Source organism: Lissotriton vulgaris, chromosome 7 (assembly GCF_964263255.1).
Source record: "Lissotriton vulgaris chromosome 7, aLisVul1.2, whole genome shotgun sequence".
Taxonomy (NCBI): Eukaryota; Metazoa; Chordata; class Amphibia; order Caudata; family Salamandridae; genus Lissotriton; species Lissotriton vulgaris.
In genome coordinates this window covers 1,512,895,750-1,512,913,826 of record NC_141695.1, presented here as the reverse complement: position 1 = coordinate 1,512,913,826, position 18,077 = coordinate 1,512,895,750, and the positions used below count along the sequence as shown (strand labels likewise).

Here is an 18,077-nt window from a genome sequence, read left to right as displayed (position 1 = left end):
CTTTAACCATGAAATGTTAAAAGTGTACATATTGGTTGTCACATTAAAACATGTGTTATTGTTGTTTTTAGTATTCCCTGACGAAGGGCCCCAGAGGCCCGAAATGCATTGGATTTTATTAAACTGCTTTGGATGAATTTGGCTTCAGTCGTGTTCTTGAAGTGAGGTTCGGATGGCCCAGCAGGAGCATTAGAAATTTGGAAAAATAGCGTTTCCTTGCATGAAGACTAAAAGTATTTCAAGTGAACATGTGGATTATTAATGGATTAAAATAACGGTGTAAAAATGGACAAGATGAAAATGTACTGAAGAAAATAATATTGCAAACGCAATCCCGGCTGTGCTTATGTTTTGGGTCAGAAATGTGTCCCATATATGTTGGAGTCAAGTCCCACTGGGACATGATGAAGGGTTGTGGAAGGAACACATAGTGTAGTTCTTTTTGAAAATGAGTCACAGCAGTTGACTCACACAGAAGGGCTGATCCCGCAACTGTAAAAATGCCAATATGACTGTAAGATACCCTTTCATTGTGCCCAAAGCAAAGCCTTGCCAGGCTAACGACAGAACAAAACACAAAACATCAGACTAAGGTACAGAAAGGTGATCAACATTTTTTGAACCACACCAAGTCACAAATTTGTCCCAATGTCAAGTCTACACTAACTTGACTGAGGAACACCTGGCTGTCAGACTGACATCAATGACTTCTATAGGGAGGACAAAACCTATCAACTGCCACAGCTCAATCGCCATGCATGAAGGATGAGCATGAAAATGTTCGTGTGCAGAACCCTGCCCCATTGCTGTGACAGTAGATCCTCCCGAATGGGCAGCCTGGTCAGAGGACTGATGCTCATGCTCAGGAGTTTGAGATACCACACTATCCATGCCTGATCTGGAGTCATAAGAATGTCTTGGGACCGGTCGGTCCTGATCTTCTTGAGAATTCTAGGCAGGAGTGGTATAGGTGGAAAGGTGTTCAGGGGGCCTGAGATCCACTCGAGACGAAACGCGCCTCAGAGCGAGTAGCCTTGGAAACTCCAACGTGCAGAAGTGCTGACAGTGTGTGTTCTCTGTGGTGGCAAATAGATCTAACCAAGGTTCTCCCAATCGCTGAAGAGACCTTGCCCGACCGACAGATGGAGAAGCCATTTGTGATCCACTTAGGCATCGACGCCTGAGTTAGTCTACCCTGGAGTTCAGAGAACCCACAAGATGTTGCAGCCCCAGGAATTTGTCCTGACTTTCCAGCCATGTCCAGAAATGCCTCTTGACACAGGGTCCACAACTCCACACGCTTTGTTTGTTGCAACACTACTTGGCAATAGTGTGGTTTGTGAACAGCTGAACCACCCTTCCCAAGATAGAAAAAATAAAGGCTTTCAATGCCAGATGAATCACTCTTAACTTCAACAAGTTGATGTAGAGCTGTGATTCTGCGCGGAGACCAGAGTCCTCTGATTTCCAACTTTCCCAATGAACCATCCCAATCCAAGAGTGACGCATGTCGCTACAGCCAGCCCTCGGTGAGAGAGGGGTCTGCCGCTGACCCAATCTCTGTTCGTCAGTCACTACTGCATATCTTTTGCAGTCCCCTCCGATATCTGCATCAGGCTGGAGAGACTACCCTGATGGTGCATCCACTTGGACATCAGGTCATTCAGCATCCTGTATCCCTTGCATCAGGACTATTCCATAGAAGTCAATGGCAATTTGCCATTATCTCTGGAACTGGACTGAAGACTGTCTTCCTTCAGGTAACTGTCTTTGGACATTGCTGGTCCCCTTGACTGGCTACCTGCCATTATTGGTCTCTCAAAGTAACTCTTAAGTAACCGTGTTCCACTTAAACTTTTTTTCAAGAAATCTTTGGTTAAAGTGTGAAATTCACTGAATTTGCCAATCCTTGTTCACGGTTAAGTGAAAACTCTTGATCGTTCCTTGTGAAAATCTAGATTTCTGGAAACTTCAGGTGGATCTTTTTCATTTTGGTTATCCATAAATTCTGAAATATATCTATTTTTATAAATTGGTGTCTGATTTCATGACTGTTTTTTTTCTTTGAATGTTTTTGTGCTGTTTTGCTTAAACTTGTTTCTTTGTTGAAGCCTGACTGCTCGAAGCCACAGCTACCCAAGGTTGAGCTGAGGTTCGAAAAAATAAGCCTAACTGGTACTAAGAAGGGTTGCTAATGTATTACATTATGAGTTCTCACAACCACATCATATAATACATCCAATTTCCTCAAAACCACCTTAACGGCTTACTACGTTCACCTCCCCCCTTCCGAGGAGGAGGAACGGGTCCACCATCTGGACCCTAAAAAGACCCAGAGTTTTTATATAGATAAGACCAGGGATTACCAGCTAGACGACCAACATGTTGTCAAAAACGGCAAAGCGATGCAGAAGAGAACACTCTCTATGGATTATGTTAGTCGTTGGGCTGTCCAAGAAGCCACTCCCAGAAGGTTTAGTACAAGCTCATTCCACCAGATCATAAACTGCCAGCAACACATTGATACTCAGTGAGCTTGTTTTGGGAATTTGCGATGCTGCTTTGTTAGCGTTCCTTCAGACATTCATAAAGCAATATTGCCCGGTCCGACGGGAAGGGCGCTTAGAACGATCTGTCCTGAAGGATTTCCTGATCAGAGTCATTCCACAGACCCACTACCCTTCGAGGTACTGCTTTGATAACTATTCACAAAGGGGAAGAATCTGCGGTTAGAAGCCTCGAAAAGTTATTTATCTTCTGTAGTGCTTTTTCTGGTAGAGATTCTAGCTGTAGATTCCTCAGAGACACACCCGCCTACCCGTCTGTGAATGGATGCTTACAATCTGTTAAGATCCCTAGTATATGATCTGCACACTGGTATTCTTATTTTTATTGGCTCTCCTGGTGCATAAGGGAATCCAAAAAACACTGACATCAATGTGCATAAGTGGTGCAGATATGGCTTCCCAGATGTCACATCTGACACTGTGCTGCATGACTCCACCAACCACATCTTTGACTCCACAAGCCTACTGGGTACAATGCTAGAACATGCAGAAACACATCAGTGCTTTCACCAAAGGAGCAAACTTCCAAATGAGCATCTTAAGGGAAATAAAAGCTGCCTCCCCGCCAACCCCAATAACTTCAAGTCTGCTGTGCAAGCCCTAGTGACTTCCAAGTTGGATTATGGAAGCTTAACCCTATGGGGCATTCCTAGATCTAAGATGGCTCCACTAAGGGCCTCTCTTAACTCTGCAGCAAGGCTCCTCACAGGTTACTAAAAGAAACAACCATATCACGCCTATGCACAAATCCCTAAACTGGCTCCCATATGAAGCAAGGATACAACTAGAAATTGCCTGCATGACCTATAAAGCTTTACACTTCTATCCCCCAATATACCTCACACTAAAACTTGAGCTCTCTAATGGTTTTAGATCCTCTAGAAGTGCCAGCACCTTACTTGTGAAGCAACAGAAATTCAATAAAAAGAAACCTTACAAATGAGCTTTCTCGGGTATCACCCTGAAAATCTGAAATATCCTGCGCCCTGAAATCAGACTGAGCCCCTCAACAGCATCTTTGAAAAAGGAAGTTAAAGTGTTATTGAAGAACACATTTCTGCCCTAGAATCCCCGCTTCCCAGGCACTCTAGGATATGCTCTCCTCACCCTTGTTTACTATTTAACTATTATGATTGTAGTTTGATCTGTTGGTTTAGTGTCACTACTTCCTGTACCTCTAGCGATCGCTCAATTGTAAAGCGCTCTGATACCCCCCTAGGAAGTCATTATGGCGCTATATAAAACTTTTTATATAAATAAATAAAAAAGCAGTGTTCCTAGGTCTCCCTGGTTTATGCGAGAATACCTCAAGATATTCAAACTTAGTTAGTAGATGAGAGGTTCCCCACACCATTGTTCACAATATCTTGAAAATCACTTCCCTCTTATATTGTTTTTAGTTTGACAACTTCACCTTCGACCCTCACGTTTTCATACAGGTCCGTGGGCAACCCGAATTTCCCATCAGCTTTATTGTTGTTGGAGTCCTCCACTACAGTGCATGTCTGCACAAGTTTTTCCTCATGTGCTCAGTCCAAAAGGAAGTCCTGGGTTAATCTACGTTTCACTATGTCGCGCCAAACTTTATCTTGGTTTGGAACACAGTGGAGTTACCTCGTTGCCTGAGGATAGTCACAGTTCCCAGCTCAAGCCAAGGCTGAATACACTACCAAAAGTGTCCACCTTACTTTCCACTGTGAGGATATGTGGTACATCCAAAGGTTTGTTGCCAGCCATGTAGGTAAGAAACGTGGGTACACATTCCAACTCACAATTCCAGCCTCCAAGCACAGCACAGCTGAGGATAGGTGTCTTGAACATTGGCTCTTGCGGAATCCTTCCATGCGAATTTAATTCATGGACAAGGGATCTCCAAGGACTCTGCAACTCATCGAAAGTGTCCTTGTGGGAGCACCTCGGAGATATGTCTGCCGTGCCCAAGGCCTCCTTAGCTCCTCCCAAGCACCAAATAATTATATATAGTACAACAATTTCATGCTTTGTCAGAAAAGGCTCGCCCCTGGCAAAAAATCTTACGACCAATTGTCAATACATTTGTTTTACTGATCACAAAACTCCACTTATAATTTTAAAAATAACTTTTTGTTTGCCATTGAATGAAATGCCCTGCCAAGACTAAGTAGAGAATCTCCACCAAATGTCAAACACACACTTTTTGGTATAGTATCTCAAAAAACAAAACAGCTACTTTAACTTCACACTTACATCAGGTCAGTCACCGTACTTGCCCGTTTAGTCCCCAGAGGTTCAACAATGTTTATCAAAAATGGAAGTGACTGTGCAATCCACGCTATTTACATGTATCTACCTGTCAACTTCTGGTTTTGCTGCCTTCTTCTATATTGGCACCAGCTCTGTCATACACCAATCATGAGGCGGGAGATGAAGCTTCTAAGGTCATGGTTCTACTTACCGTTCTGATGCGGGTGTTTCCATTTCAAAATGATGTTCAGACTTCGAGTTGCATTGAAAAGCTGAGGGTTCAGTAAATCATATACTGCATATGTTTTCTGATCTCCGTGGACCACAGTCGAGTACTGATGAATTGATGCAGGGGTCACTTCAAATAGCTCTTTGTTCTGGAAAACAGATTGCTACTTTTTTACATACAATGGAAAACAAAATAACTAAAATTGACAGGTATTCCTTCATATCCAAGTGAAATGGACTGGCAAGGGTTATGTGGCTGTATGCAGTTAGGTGTGTATGCGGGAAAGGGGATAACACCAACACTGGAAGAAATGGAAAATGTGAAAACCAAATAGAACAAGGTATACAAAGTTTCCGCTAGGTGATTCCCAAAAACTGTACATCTGACTAGATTAAGAATGCAAGGTTCAACATATAACTGTCTGGGAACATGTGCTATATCTTTAGTTGGCTCAAAACACAATACATGTAAATGTAACAGTGACTTTGAAGGTTCGTACTGGTGGCTGGAATCCTATGTATTTCATTAGAAAATGCTAAATAGCCGTAATTCCTCCATAGTGCTAACATGAGAATTATTCATTTAACTAAACCTGTGCACATTAAGCACCAACACATTTAAGTAGGGGCAGAGTTATTTTTATAGCCTACCAAACCTTAAATCACATGCACATAGCTAACCACATAACGCACAAATAACACCGGCAAATAAATCACTATTTCAACATCTATAACTTCTGATTTATGAACCAAGGAAAACATTACTTGTCTGTAACATTGGTTCTCCAGAGTTTATACCTTCAGCATCCACATTTTAGTAACATCCAGGAACACCAAACACCATAACTATAATTGTGTAGCCTCTGCAACATTGTCCTAAAATCCTACCTGCAGATGTAACAAGGACGATCAATTTGAAATATTTCCTAACACTGTCTTACTTTCTTCTTGAATAAATAATATAATTGTTACAGACAATATGAGCTGGGGAAATGATTGATAGGAACCTAAAGAAGATGTTCTCTCTAAATGTCTTTGTTCAGCTTCGATTCCAAAACCACTGGATAGTGCTCCGAGTCAGCTGTGAGGTAAAGAAATGAGAGATTCGATTTTAAATCCCAAAATGCTAAGTTTGAGACATCAGACATTCAGCAGTCTTCCCACAGCCATTCTGTCCTGGCCCCAGACTGACAGTTACACCGATACCCACATGGGGTTGGAGGGCTGGGGGGGTTCTCAACCAAGTTAAAACATCTCTGCGCCTTCTCCTACTGTCCAGAGGCTGCTAGCACAGCAACAGGCAAAGCCGGAGATGAACCATCATCCAACTCCCCACCGCTCTCCCCCAGAAGGTGTTCTATCTCACTCCACAAATCCCAGTCCCTCTTTGCATGTTCATCTGGGCGTAACTTCTAAACAAGCATTTTCAATGCAATGGTCTCGCCTTTGCAAAAGTTAGAGCTATTGGCATGTTAAATGACAACATTTTTGTGTATGTGTTAGTTTTGAAAACAGATAAATAAATTGGAATTGTCATTTACCATGCCTATCGCTTAATCTCTCGCAAATGCGAGACCAATCGCATGTGCAATGCAATAGGTTGCGTATTTACGCGAGTTTGAGCTATTTACATTGCGAATAACAATGCGCACACACAGAGAGCCACACACACACACACACATACACACACACAGCCACACACACACACAGAGCCACACACACATACACATATTGAAAATGCAATAGGTCTCGTCTTTAGTAAATTTAAGCAATTCTATTTGTAATTAGGTGGGCTTTTAGTTTTGCTTTCATTAGTGTTTTTTAAAGTTCCATGTACATAACATGCATATGTGTGCATCTATGCATATGTAAGCATGCATTAATATTGTTATTCATATAGATATGCAGATGTTTATATGTTTATATATGTATTTATATATAAACAAACATATATATATACGCATATATATGCATGTTACGTCCATGAAAGTTTGAAAGACACTAATAAAGCTAAAGCTAAAAAGCCATCTGATTACAAACAGAATTGCTTTAGGTATAATAAAGATGAGACCTATGGCATTTTATTCACTAGTGCCTTTAGGCAAAGAGTAAAGGGTTGGAATAATGTCAGGCTGTTTTTGCAGATTGAGTAGTAGAGAGTGAGTAGTAGAGAGTGAGTAGAGTAGTAGAGAGTGAGTAGTAGAAAGTGAGTAGTCGAGAGTTGTAGAGAGTGAGTAGTAGAGAGTAGTAAAGAGTGAGTAGTGGAGAGTGAGTAGTAGAGAGTGAATAGTAGAGAGTGGTAGAGAGTGAGTAGTAGAGAGTAGTAGAGAGTGAGTAATAGAGGGTTAGTAGAGTGAGTAGTGAGTAGTAGAGAGTGAGTAGTAGAGAGTAGTAGACAGACCCTCCAGGATTTCGCGGGTTGCTGCGAAATCGGCACTTTTGTAAAAAGGCCGCGATTTTTACAAAAGTGCATTTTTTTGGGGGTGGACCAGGTTTGATCAATAAATAAAAAGGGGGGAAAGTATTTGAGAGTGCTGTTGCAGGCAGGAGCACTTAATACATGGCCCATTTTTGGAACCAGCAGAGTAATTTTAAATGGCTGAATAAGAGAATATAAATTAGTAATGAAGGAGCAGTCGGGCCAGAATACTCAATAGTATATGTTTAGATGCCACAGGAAGGCCTCATCACACACACAGAGTTGCCATGTATGCTGAGGCAATAAGCAACAGAAACTCGGCATGTAGAATTTGCAGAAAGGGTGACTCTCCCTCGAGCCATGAAGGGGACCTTGTAATTTCCAACACATCTACATTGCTGTAGTTCTTTCTCTTTCCTTTGTATTGAACTTATATTTCCTCTTTCTTTCCTTATGCACTGTCATCAGTTTTCTTTTTTCGTATACATTGATCTCACTTTTCCTTTTCCTCTTATCCTCTTTCTTCCTCATCCTCATGCACTGTCCTTGCTTTTTGTATTGTCTCATATGTTTCCCGTTGCCATGCATTGTTCTCACTTTTCCTCTTACCTATACTTTGCCATTGCTTTCCTTTTCCTTGTGCATTGCCCACAACTTCCATTTTCCTATAGAATGCCTTCACTTTCTATACATTACCTCGGTCTTCCTCTTCCCTTTGTACTATGTTTACTCTGCCTCTTCACTACATATTGCCCTGACTCCTACCCTGCTCTCTGTACTGGCCTGAATCTTCCTCAGCTCTGCCTTGTTCTTCCTCTTATTCACACGTTATCCTCACTCTTCCACTTTCCCATGCAATCGCTCCACTTCTCTTCATGTGATCCGGGTATTCTGCTCAGATCCACATGCAAATCAGATAAAAGAGCTTTGTGGACTGATTAGTTCTCCTACTATTCAGTTTTTTGCAACTTGCAGGTCACTGGTTGTAAACCGCGTTCACCGCTGCATTCTCTCCTCTTTTTGTGGTGGGAACATTGAGTGCCACCGATTTGTGATAAGCTATAACATATTTAATAAAGACCTAAAATGTAATTCAGTCCTGTGTGTAGGTTATTTAGGTAGTCCTATTCAGTATAGAGTTGTTTAATCCAGAGGGTAAGGCAGAGAAGGCAGGTAGCCACTAGGGAAAGTGTAACTTATGGTTAAAGGATCAAAATGTACCTTTGCACCCTCAGAATGTGATATGTTAAGGACTGTGCACCTTATGGTGCTTGTTCATACCGAAGTATCAGCCTTCACCAATGGAACAGTATTGTGCTAAGTCTCCTTTCAACCTGTGCGGTTTGGGACTCAGAAAGTGTAAAGTAGGCTCACTGTGGCACAGTCCTTTAATGTCCCCTTCACAAGTTCAACCTTCTGGATGCACAGATGCCCATTCGGTCCCAGATATATTGGCTGGAAGGTGCTCTTTGCTCAAAGTTGCTCATTGCTGGTGATGTCCTCCATGCAGGTCTTCAGACTGCGGGATATGGCTGTTTCCTTTACCTTGCCAAAATCTGTTTTCTCTTTTCCATCTATTTCAGAATTCCTGCTATGTTTTTTTTTTAAACAAAACCAGGAGCCACAATTTCCACACCTGCAGTAAGACACGTTCTAAGGGAGGAGTGAGATCATGATGCCCCTAAGAACGGGTTAATGTAGAATAGGTAACACCATGAAGAAAGGCATGGCTATAGAATGGTGGGAGAGCAGCAACACTGAGTACAACCGGGGACAAACTTGAGCTGAGTGAGGTCGCTGTGGGTTAAAACACTTCCCAGGGGCTAAAGTTAATGTCAGACCCTCCAGGATTTCGCGAGAATGAATGATTATGAGTAAAATAAAGTGCAGCAAAAATGCAGCTAAATTTCCATATTTGTGCCGCTAAATTTCCATTTTTGTGCCGCTAAATTTGCTAATCCATGCCGCTAAATCCTGGGGGGTCTGTAGTAGAGAGTAGTAGAGAGTGAGGTAGTAGAGAGTGAGTAGTAGAGTGTGAGTAGTAGAGTGAGTAGAGAGTAGTAGAGAGCAGTAGAGAGAGAGAAGTAGAGAGTAGTAGAGAGTGAGTAGTAGAGAGTGAGTAGTAGAGAGTGAGTAGTAGAGAGTGAGTAGTAGAGACTGAGTAGTAGAGAGTGAGTAGTAGAGTGAGTAGAGAGTAGTAGAGAGTGAGTAGTAGAGCGTGAGTAGTAGAGAGTGAGTAGTAGAGTGAGTAGTAGAGAGTAGTAGAGTTTGAGTATTAGAGAATGAGTAGAGTAGTAGAAAGTGAGTAGTGGAGAGTGAGTAGTAGAGTTGTAGAGAGTGAGTAGAGAATGAGTAGTCACACACAGTGCCCCACACAAAGTGCCTCACACACACAGTGTCTCGCACACACACAGTGTCTCGCACACACACAGTGTAACACACACACAGTGTCTCACATACACAGTGTCTCAAACAGTCACACACACACACACACACAGCCTCACACACACACACACAGCCTCAGTCTCACACACATAGTCTCCCACACACACAGTGTCTCCCACACACACAGTGTCTCCCACACACAGTGTCACCCACACACAGTGTCACCCACACACAGTGTCACCCACACACAGTGTCACCCACACACAGTGTCACCCACACACAGTGTCACACACTGACTCTCACACACACACACAGTCTCTCTCACACACACACAGTCTCTCTCACACACACAGTCTCACACACACACAGTGTCTCACACACACACAGTGTCACACACACACACACACACACGACTCTCCACTCTTGTCCCCCACCCCCCTATACCTTCTGTTCCTACCCTGCCCGGTCTCCAATCTTGCCCCCTCCCCGGATCTCTTGCTGCCCGGTGCCAGCCTTGTCCGCCTTCCTTCACTGCCAGCCCCCCTCCCCCGGAGCACCACCAGGCAGCCATCGGTGCGAGCAACGGGGGGCCGCAGCCCATACTGCGTATGTGCGCAGCCGACGCCAGCTCGACCTTAAAAAGAGGCAGCCCACCCCACAAACGAATGCACTTCACAGAATGTAATATTCCGGCCGCAATTTAGGTCAAGGGGCAGGCATGCCATCCTACTATTGTAGGAACCAGGATTAGGCCCACATGATTGGCTATGGGTGCCTTTGCGTGGCACCTACCTAGAAGTATGTCCACAGTGAGGCTCCAGGGGTGCGGAGGGGTTGTCCGCCCCCTGAAGGTTGTGTCTTCTCATTTTGCTCTGCTGCTTCCCTGGTGGGTGAGTGATGGTAGCACCCCAGCACAGGTAGCCCCCCGATTTACCTCTTTCATGCTGTATGTGACAAGTTGTCCCACAGGAACTGACAGGCTGCGTGTCTTGTGTGACTCAGTCTTAAACTCACCACTTCACAGTAAAACTCCAGGGCTTTACCTGAAACATCCCTTTGAAACGTGTAAAGGGGATGTGTGGTCGTGTTTGCGCACAGGAAACCGTGTAATACAGACGAGAAACGTGCTATACAAAGACATCTTTTGGGTTTTTAGTTAGAGGCCCTAAAAACAAAATGCTGAAGTACAATATCTTCAATTCTTACCGTTTAAGGTTTGCGTTGCTCTAAATGCTGAAATGTATCAGGTAGCAGAAGAGATATAGGGACACGGAATGTGTTAATAATGGGAGCCGCCAGATATAGAGGAGTGCGGTGCAGTGGCTAGTCTACTCATTTATCAAGTCTCTGAAAACAGAAGCAAACAGCGTCGACATATAGTGGCATTAAAAAAAGGATAGGTACAAAGGGTACGTGCAAAAAAGGCGCTAACAATGCTTGGATGCACATTCTCACATCTATTCTATCGCATGAGAGGTGGAAATATTTGTTGTGTTCTTTCAGAAAGCATTTAGATGTATCAGGTTTCCTGAAAGCAAAGACAAAAAAGTGCTAAAACATAATGGCATTAGGACATGTGCAGTAAGGTGCTAAGAACATAAGTTACTTACCTGTAAACTGTGGTTCTCCAGTATTGGTGTCTTTCATAGATTCACATGCTTGAATATTCCCCGTCGTCGAAGTGGGAGTCCCACGGTACATAAAATAGCAGTAATATATGCATGTATATATATGAGAAATATTATAAATAAAATATACATACATATAATGCAATAAAATGTAAACTTAAAAAAAGTACCATAGAACAGAATAGGCCCATTGAGAAGCCCAAGGGAGAATTCACTTTAGTAACTTATAGGAGTCATTATGTGTTGGTCCACATTCCAGCCAATCAGGCTGTAGCCTCCTCTAGAACCTTCTCCTCAGAAGCCCAAGTCCTCAGATTTTCGTAGCACAAGTAAGTATAAATGCTTGAGGAGAAGAGAGCCTCTGAGGGGAGGATGGGAGGGTCGCATGTGAATCTATGAAAGACACCAATACTGGAGAACCACAGTTTACAGGTAAGTAACTTATGTTCTTCTCCAGTATTAGGGGTGTCTTTCATAGATTCACATGCTTGAATAAGAATAGAAAGCAGTAAAACATACATTAGTCATAAAGGAAGATACAAATTAAGTTTAGGCATACCTTATCACTTAATAAGCAATAAAAAACCAAAACATGACAATACCTTTATGACTGGAGGCGGGTAGCAACAGAGGCTCACCTTTAATGGAAAAGATTCCGCAGCACCGCCTGACCCACTGCCGTATCCGCGGCATCTGTTGATTGCAGGCAGTAGTGCTTCGTGAAAGTATGGCTGCTGGACCAAGTAGCAGCTCTGCAGATTTGTCTTAGAGGTACCCCCGCAAAGAGGGCAGCAGAAGTCGACACAGCTCTCGTGGAATGAGCTCGTGCAGGAACAGGAAGGGGCTTGCCAGCCCGTTGATGACAATAGGATATGGCAGACGATATCCATCTGGTGATAGTCTGTTTAGTTACTGGTTGTCCTTTGCATACTGGACCATATGCAACAAACAATTGATCAGACTTTCTGAAGGCAGCTGTGCGTTGAATGTAAAATTTAAGACAGCGCTTCACATCCAGAGTGTGTAAGGAACGCTCCGCTGCAGATTGAGGTGCAGGGAAGAAGGTCTTAAGAACAATAGGTTCATTGAGATGAAAGTCACTGGGAACCTTAGGAATAAAACTGGGATTTGTTCTCAAGGTGACAGCCTCGTTGGAAAATTGCAAAAACGGTGGCTGTATAGTAAAGGCTTGAATGACGCTGACGCGTCTAGAAGAGGTCAGAGCAAGTAACAGAGCCACTTTCCAAGTGAGGAACTTCAGATTGGAAGAATGGATGGGCTCGAATGGAGGCAAAAGCAGCTGAGACAGAACTAGGTTGAGTCGCCATGAAGGTGGAGGCCGACGGATTGGAGGAAACATCCTAAAAAGGCCTTTGAAGAACTGTCTTATGATCCTGGAAGAGTACAAAGATGTTATGCCATCATGACGGAAACGAGAGATAGCAGCCAGAAAAACCTTAAGGGTAGAGTGAGATAGTCCTGATTTTGCTAGCGACAAAAAGAATGGCAAGATTTGTTCTGGCTGAGCACGCATGGGATCTAGTGATTTAGTGGAACACCAAGCGCAGAAACGCTTCCATTTCAGTTGGTAAGTTTTGACAGTAGATTGTGCTCGAGCATTTGATAGCACTGTCCTACAATCCTTGTCGATATTCATGTGTGCAAATTCATAGTACTCAGGTTCCAAGCATGAAGTTGAAGGTATGCTGGATCCGGATGGCATATTTGACCTTGATGCATTGTGAGAAGATGTGGCAGAGGATGCAACCGTATCGGCTGTGTCAGAGAGAACAGGAGGAGATCTGAGAACCAAGGACGTCTCGGCCATTTGGGTGCGATCAGGATCATCCGACATGGTTGGAATCTCATTCTGTGTAACAGACGTGGAATGAGCGGCAGAGGAGGGAATGCATAGCTGAAGGTGTTCGACCAATTTATTGAAAAGGCATTCCCACTCGACTCCTTGTGTGGATGCCGGCTCGCAAACGTTAGACATTTGCTGTTGAGAAACGTTGCAAAGAGATCCAACTGCGGTCGGCCCCACTGTCGGAAGATGTAATCCAACGTTGGTTGGTGTAGTTCCCATTCGTGGTTGTCCGAGAGGGCTCTGCTGAGCGCGTCCGCCAGCACATTGGCCACACCTGGTACATGAATAGCTTGGAGATGTATTTGACGTTGTAGAGCCCAGTCCCAAATTTCCTGTGCCAGTTGTGATAACACGAGAGATCTTGTGCCGCCCTGTTTGTTGATGTAGTGCATGCTGGTGGTATTGTCTGTCTTCACCAACAATGTCTGTCCCTGCACTACTCTTTGAAAGGACTTCAAGGCCAAGAAAATCGCCAGTAGTTCTAAGCGATTTATGTGCCAAGTGCGCTGAGACGCTGTCCACTTGCCCCTCACTGACATTCCGTCGAGATGAGCACCCCAACCTTCCAGGGAGGCGTCTGTCGTCAGTGTCAGTGTTGGTTGCTCGTCCTTGAATGAACGACCTGTTGCTATATTTGGAGGATGAGCCCACCACTCCAAAGCTCTTTGCATGCGGGACGTTAGATGGATCTTGTCCTCGAATGACCCTGATACCTGCTTCCACTGGCTGTCGAGTTCTTCCTGAAGGACTCTCATGTGCAGCCTGCAGTTGGGAATCAGTTGAATGCACGAGGAAGCCATGCCGAGGAATGACTTGTACATTCGAACAGAAACGTACTTTCTTGACTGCAGGAATTGAACTTTCTGCAACATTCTGTTCTGACGTTCCTGTGACACGAACACTTGCCCTAGCCGAGAATCGAGCGAGGCTCCTAGAAAATCTCGCTGTTGAGAAGGGTGAAAGTGTGACTTCAGGCAATTGATGGAGAAACCTAAAGTTTCGAACAGGGATATGCAGACCTGTGTGTGTTCTTGTGTCAGTTGGAAAGTCCTGGCTTTTATGAGGCAATCGTCCAGATATGGATAAAACTGGATGTTCTGTAAACGCAGGTAAGCGGCCACCGGGGCTAGCATTTTGGTAAACACCCTCGGTGCCGATCGAAGGCCGAATGGAAGGACCTTGAATTGGTAATGAAATTGGCCGACTGTAAAACGAAGGTATTTCCTGTGCCTGGTGTGAATAGGCACATGGAAATATGCATCTTGAAGGTCTATTGTCGAAAAGAACTCTCCTGGAATGAGGAAATTCAAGATTTGAGGTAGGGTTAGCATCTGAAAAGTCTTGGACGCAATGAACTTGTTTAGAGCCCTTAGATCCAAGATGGGGCGCCACTCTCCTGATTTTTTCTTTACTAGAAAGAAACGGGAGTAGAATCCCTTGCCGCGTTGATCTTGCGGTACCAATTCTATGGCTCCTTTCCTGATCAGAAGCTGCACCTGGGCCAACAGTTCCCTGAAATGGGGAGAAGGTGGGCCCGAAGGCGGGCGAGCGGGGGGAAATTTCGTAAATTCCAGGGTGTGTCCTTTTGAAACTACATCCAAGACCCATCGGTCGTTGGTGATGTTCGACCAATTGCAGAAGAATTTTGAGATTCGACCTCCAAGATGCACCATCCTCTCACTGTTTTCTGCTGGTGTTCGTACCACCTCTGTAGTTGGACTTCCGTTGGTAAGGTCTGGAGGTGGATGAACGATTTTGGGACTGATAGGATCCTTTTTGCCTGTTGTCGTAAGTGTATCCTCTATATTGGCCCGTGCCTCGAAAAGTAGAGGTTCCTCCTCCTCTACCCCGAGCCCCACGAAATGGCCTCTTTCTGTATTGCAGAGTTGTTAAGGACTTCGCTGTGTCCGTGTCCTTCTTGATGAGTTCCAAGGCATCATCAACGTGCTTACCAAACAGAGACTCGCCATCGTAGGGCAAATCGAGCACTCTGGATTGAACTTCCGGCCGGAAGGTCGTTGACTTCAGCCAGCCTTGGCGACGCAAAACTGCAGCACCCGCCAATTGTCGGAATCCAGTAGAGGCTATATCGACGGCACAGTCGATAATTTCCGTCGAAATCTTCTCTCCCTCGAGAATGATGGATTGTGCTTCCTCCCGGATGGAGTCAGGCATTTGGGGAAGTAGACCAGCGATCTCGGACCACATTTGCCGGTCGTATCGACCCAGAATGGCTAAGGCGTTGGAAGCTCTTACCGTTGTCGCTGCCATTGTGGTAAATTTTTTACCAATGGAATCCAATTTGCGGCCATCCTGATCCGGAGGGGAAGTTAGGGGTATTGCAGGATTTCGAGACCTTTTTTGTGCCGCCTGAGTGATCACGGAGTCTGCTTTAGGCTGAGAAACTAAGCAGGCCGGGGAAGTAGGCGGTGCTTTATATTTTTTGTCCAGTCTAGGTAGAACGGCTGGAATGGAGTTAGGACGTTCCATTAACTTAAGACCCTCTTCCCATATGTGGTCAATAATGGGAATGGTATGAGTTTGGCGTTGAGGCAAGTCTTTAAAGTCATACAGAAAACATTCTGCTTGCTGTGTTTCTAACGTTAGGTGGAACCTTTTTGCTGCACGAACCATAAGGCTGTGGAAACTTGCGATATCCACTGGTGGCGAAGTTCTCGGTGATGTTGGTGGAGTAGAGGGTGTCTGTGCCCTATAATTGTCCCAATCCTGCATTTCCTCATCATCAGTGTCATTATCTCCAGTGTGTGGAGTTTGACCCTCATTATCTGTATCAGGAGCAGCACCTAAAGGAGACGTAGGTGCAACAGTCGCTTGAGCTCGAGGCCTAGGTGCTGGAGACTGTGGTTGAAGCACTGGAGACTGAGGGCGTGGAGCTGGAGCCTGGGACCGCTGCACTTGGGGTGCTGGGGAAGGCGGTAGTGATGGTGGAAATCTACGATTGTAGTCATCCAGCATATGTTGTAGGTTTTTCACCATAGACATAGGAATTTGTGTAAAGCGTTCGTAATTAGGTTGTTGTGTGCTATCCAATGGAAAAAGGACGTTCCCATCTTCGACGGTATTATCCGCATACTCATCCTCATCGCTGTAGTCCTGACACTTTATGTGTAAATCCGATGGACTGGTTGCTGGTTGGTAAAGTTGATCCACTTCTGAATCATTTCCAGATTCCTCTGCTCCAGATTGAAATAATTTCTCCGGAGGTTGTGAGCCACTCCTAATAGGACTTAACTGTATTAGTGGCACAGACTTGAGGGACGAAGTAGAAACCACTTTGAAGGTGGCAGCAGATTGTAGGGGTTGTTGTGTCGTCGACGAGCCCGTCGACGAGAGTGGCATAGCCTTAACACCCTCTAGTTGTTTTTTCGTTGGCGCCGCTGCATCCGGCGTAGGAAATTTAATTTTGGTAGACGATGATTTTTTGGTCGTCGACGAGGCCGTCGACGAGGCCGTCGACGAGGCCGTCGATGGAATCGCTGTCTTTGCTGTCGACGAGGAAGTCGTCGGCGGAGCAGCCGTCGACGCGGGTTTCATCATCTGCGTCGATGGTATCGTCGACGGGGCTGTCGTCGACGAGGATCCGGTCGTCGACGATGAAGCCTTGGTCTTCGTTGACGGGAGAGCCGTCGACGATGGATGCGTCGACGGTGGTTTCTTCGTCGACGGTGTGAGTGACGAGATCATAATAATTGAAGAGATGGGTCTCACCTCCTGGCTGCTCGTCGACGAGATGATCATCGTCGTGGCAGAACTAGTCGACATGGAAGAAGTAGTCGTCGACGTGGAAAAAGTCAAAACAGACTTCGTAGACGCTGAAGACGTCGACGGACGCGTCGACGAGCCCGTCGACGAGCCAATGCCCATTTTAGAAACGGAGGGCATGGTCTTGGGACGAGACGCCAGAGAACTAGGTCCCGTAGGCGCGCCCTGAAGCAAGTCTTGTGAGGAGACATCCTTGGAAGATCCCAGCTTTTTACTCTTCTTAAGAAAAGGAGAGGGGATTTCAGTCTCAGACCCACGCTTCTGAGAGGTTTTAGAAAAACCAGATGACATACTCTCAGCATCGGACACGATGTTGTCAGATGATTTCAACTTCTGTAGCCACAGAAGGAGACGAGCCTCTCTGTCCCTCAAGGTCTTGGGAGGAAATTTGCGACAGAGTCTGCAGGTAGAGACAACATGGTCCGGATATAAACAGTAAATACACTTACTGTGTGGATCCTCATGAAAAAGGCGAAGTTTCCCACAGGAAGGACAAGCCTTGAACAGAGTTTTCTTTGACGAAGACATTTTGAAGAAAAAATATGAAGAAACTTGAAGAAACTGAGCAGAGCTCAGGGAGACTCCCTTCACACGACGTGCGGTAGAAAATCTGAGGACTTGGGCTTCTGAGGAGAAGGTTCTAGAGGAGGCTACAGCCTGATTGGCTGGAATGTGGACCAGCACATAATGACTCCTATAAGTTACTAAAGTGAATTCTCCCTTGGGCTTCTCAATGGGCCTATTCTGTTCTATGGTACTTTTTTTAAGTTTACATTTTATTGCATTATATGTATGTATATTTTATTTATAATATTTCTCATATATATACATGCATATATTACTGCTATTTTATGTACTGTGGGACTCCCACTTCGACGACGGGGAATATTCAAGCATGTGAATCTATGAAAGACACCCCTAATACTGGAGAACCATGTTCAGAGGCACAAATTCACCTCTATTCTATCGCGTAATAG

General features: G+C 44.7%; 1 protein-coding gene across 1 annotated transcript in view; it reads right to left on the bottom strand.

Moving 5' to 3' along the window:
- PIGT (phosphatidylinositol glycan anchor biosynthesis class T) overlaps positions 1–18,077 on the bottom strand; it is a 262,746-nt gene that overhangs the window by 120,683 nt on the left and 123,986 nt on the right. The window contains exon 8 of the mRNA XM_086932377.1: positions 5,002–5,167. Within this exon, the coding sequence (XP_086788503.1) occupies positions 5,002–5,167 (166 nt within the window). The remainder of the gene's footprint in view (positions 1–5,001; positions 5,168–18,077) is intronic.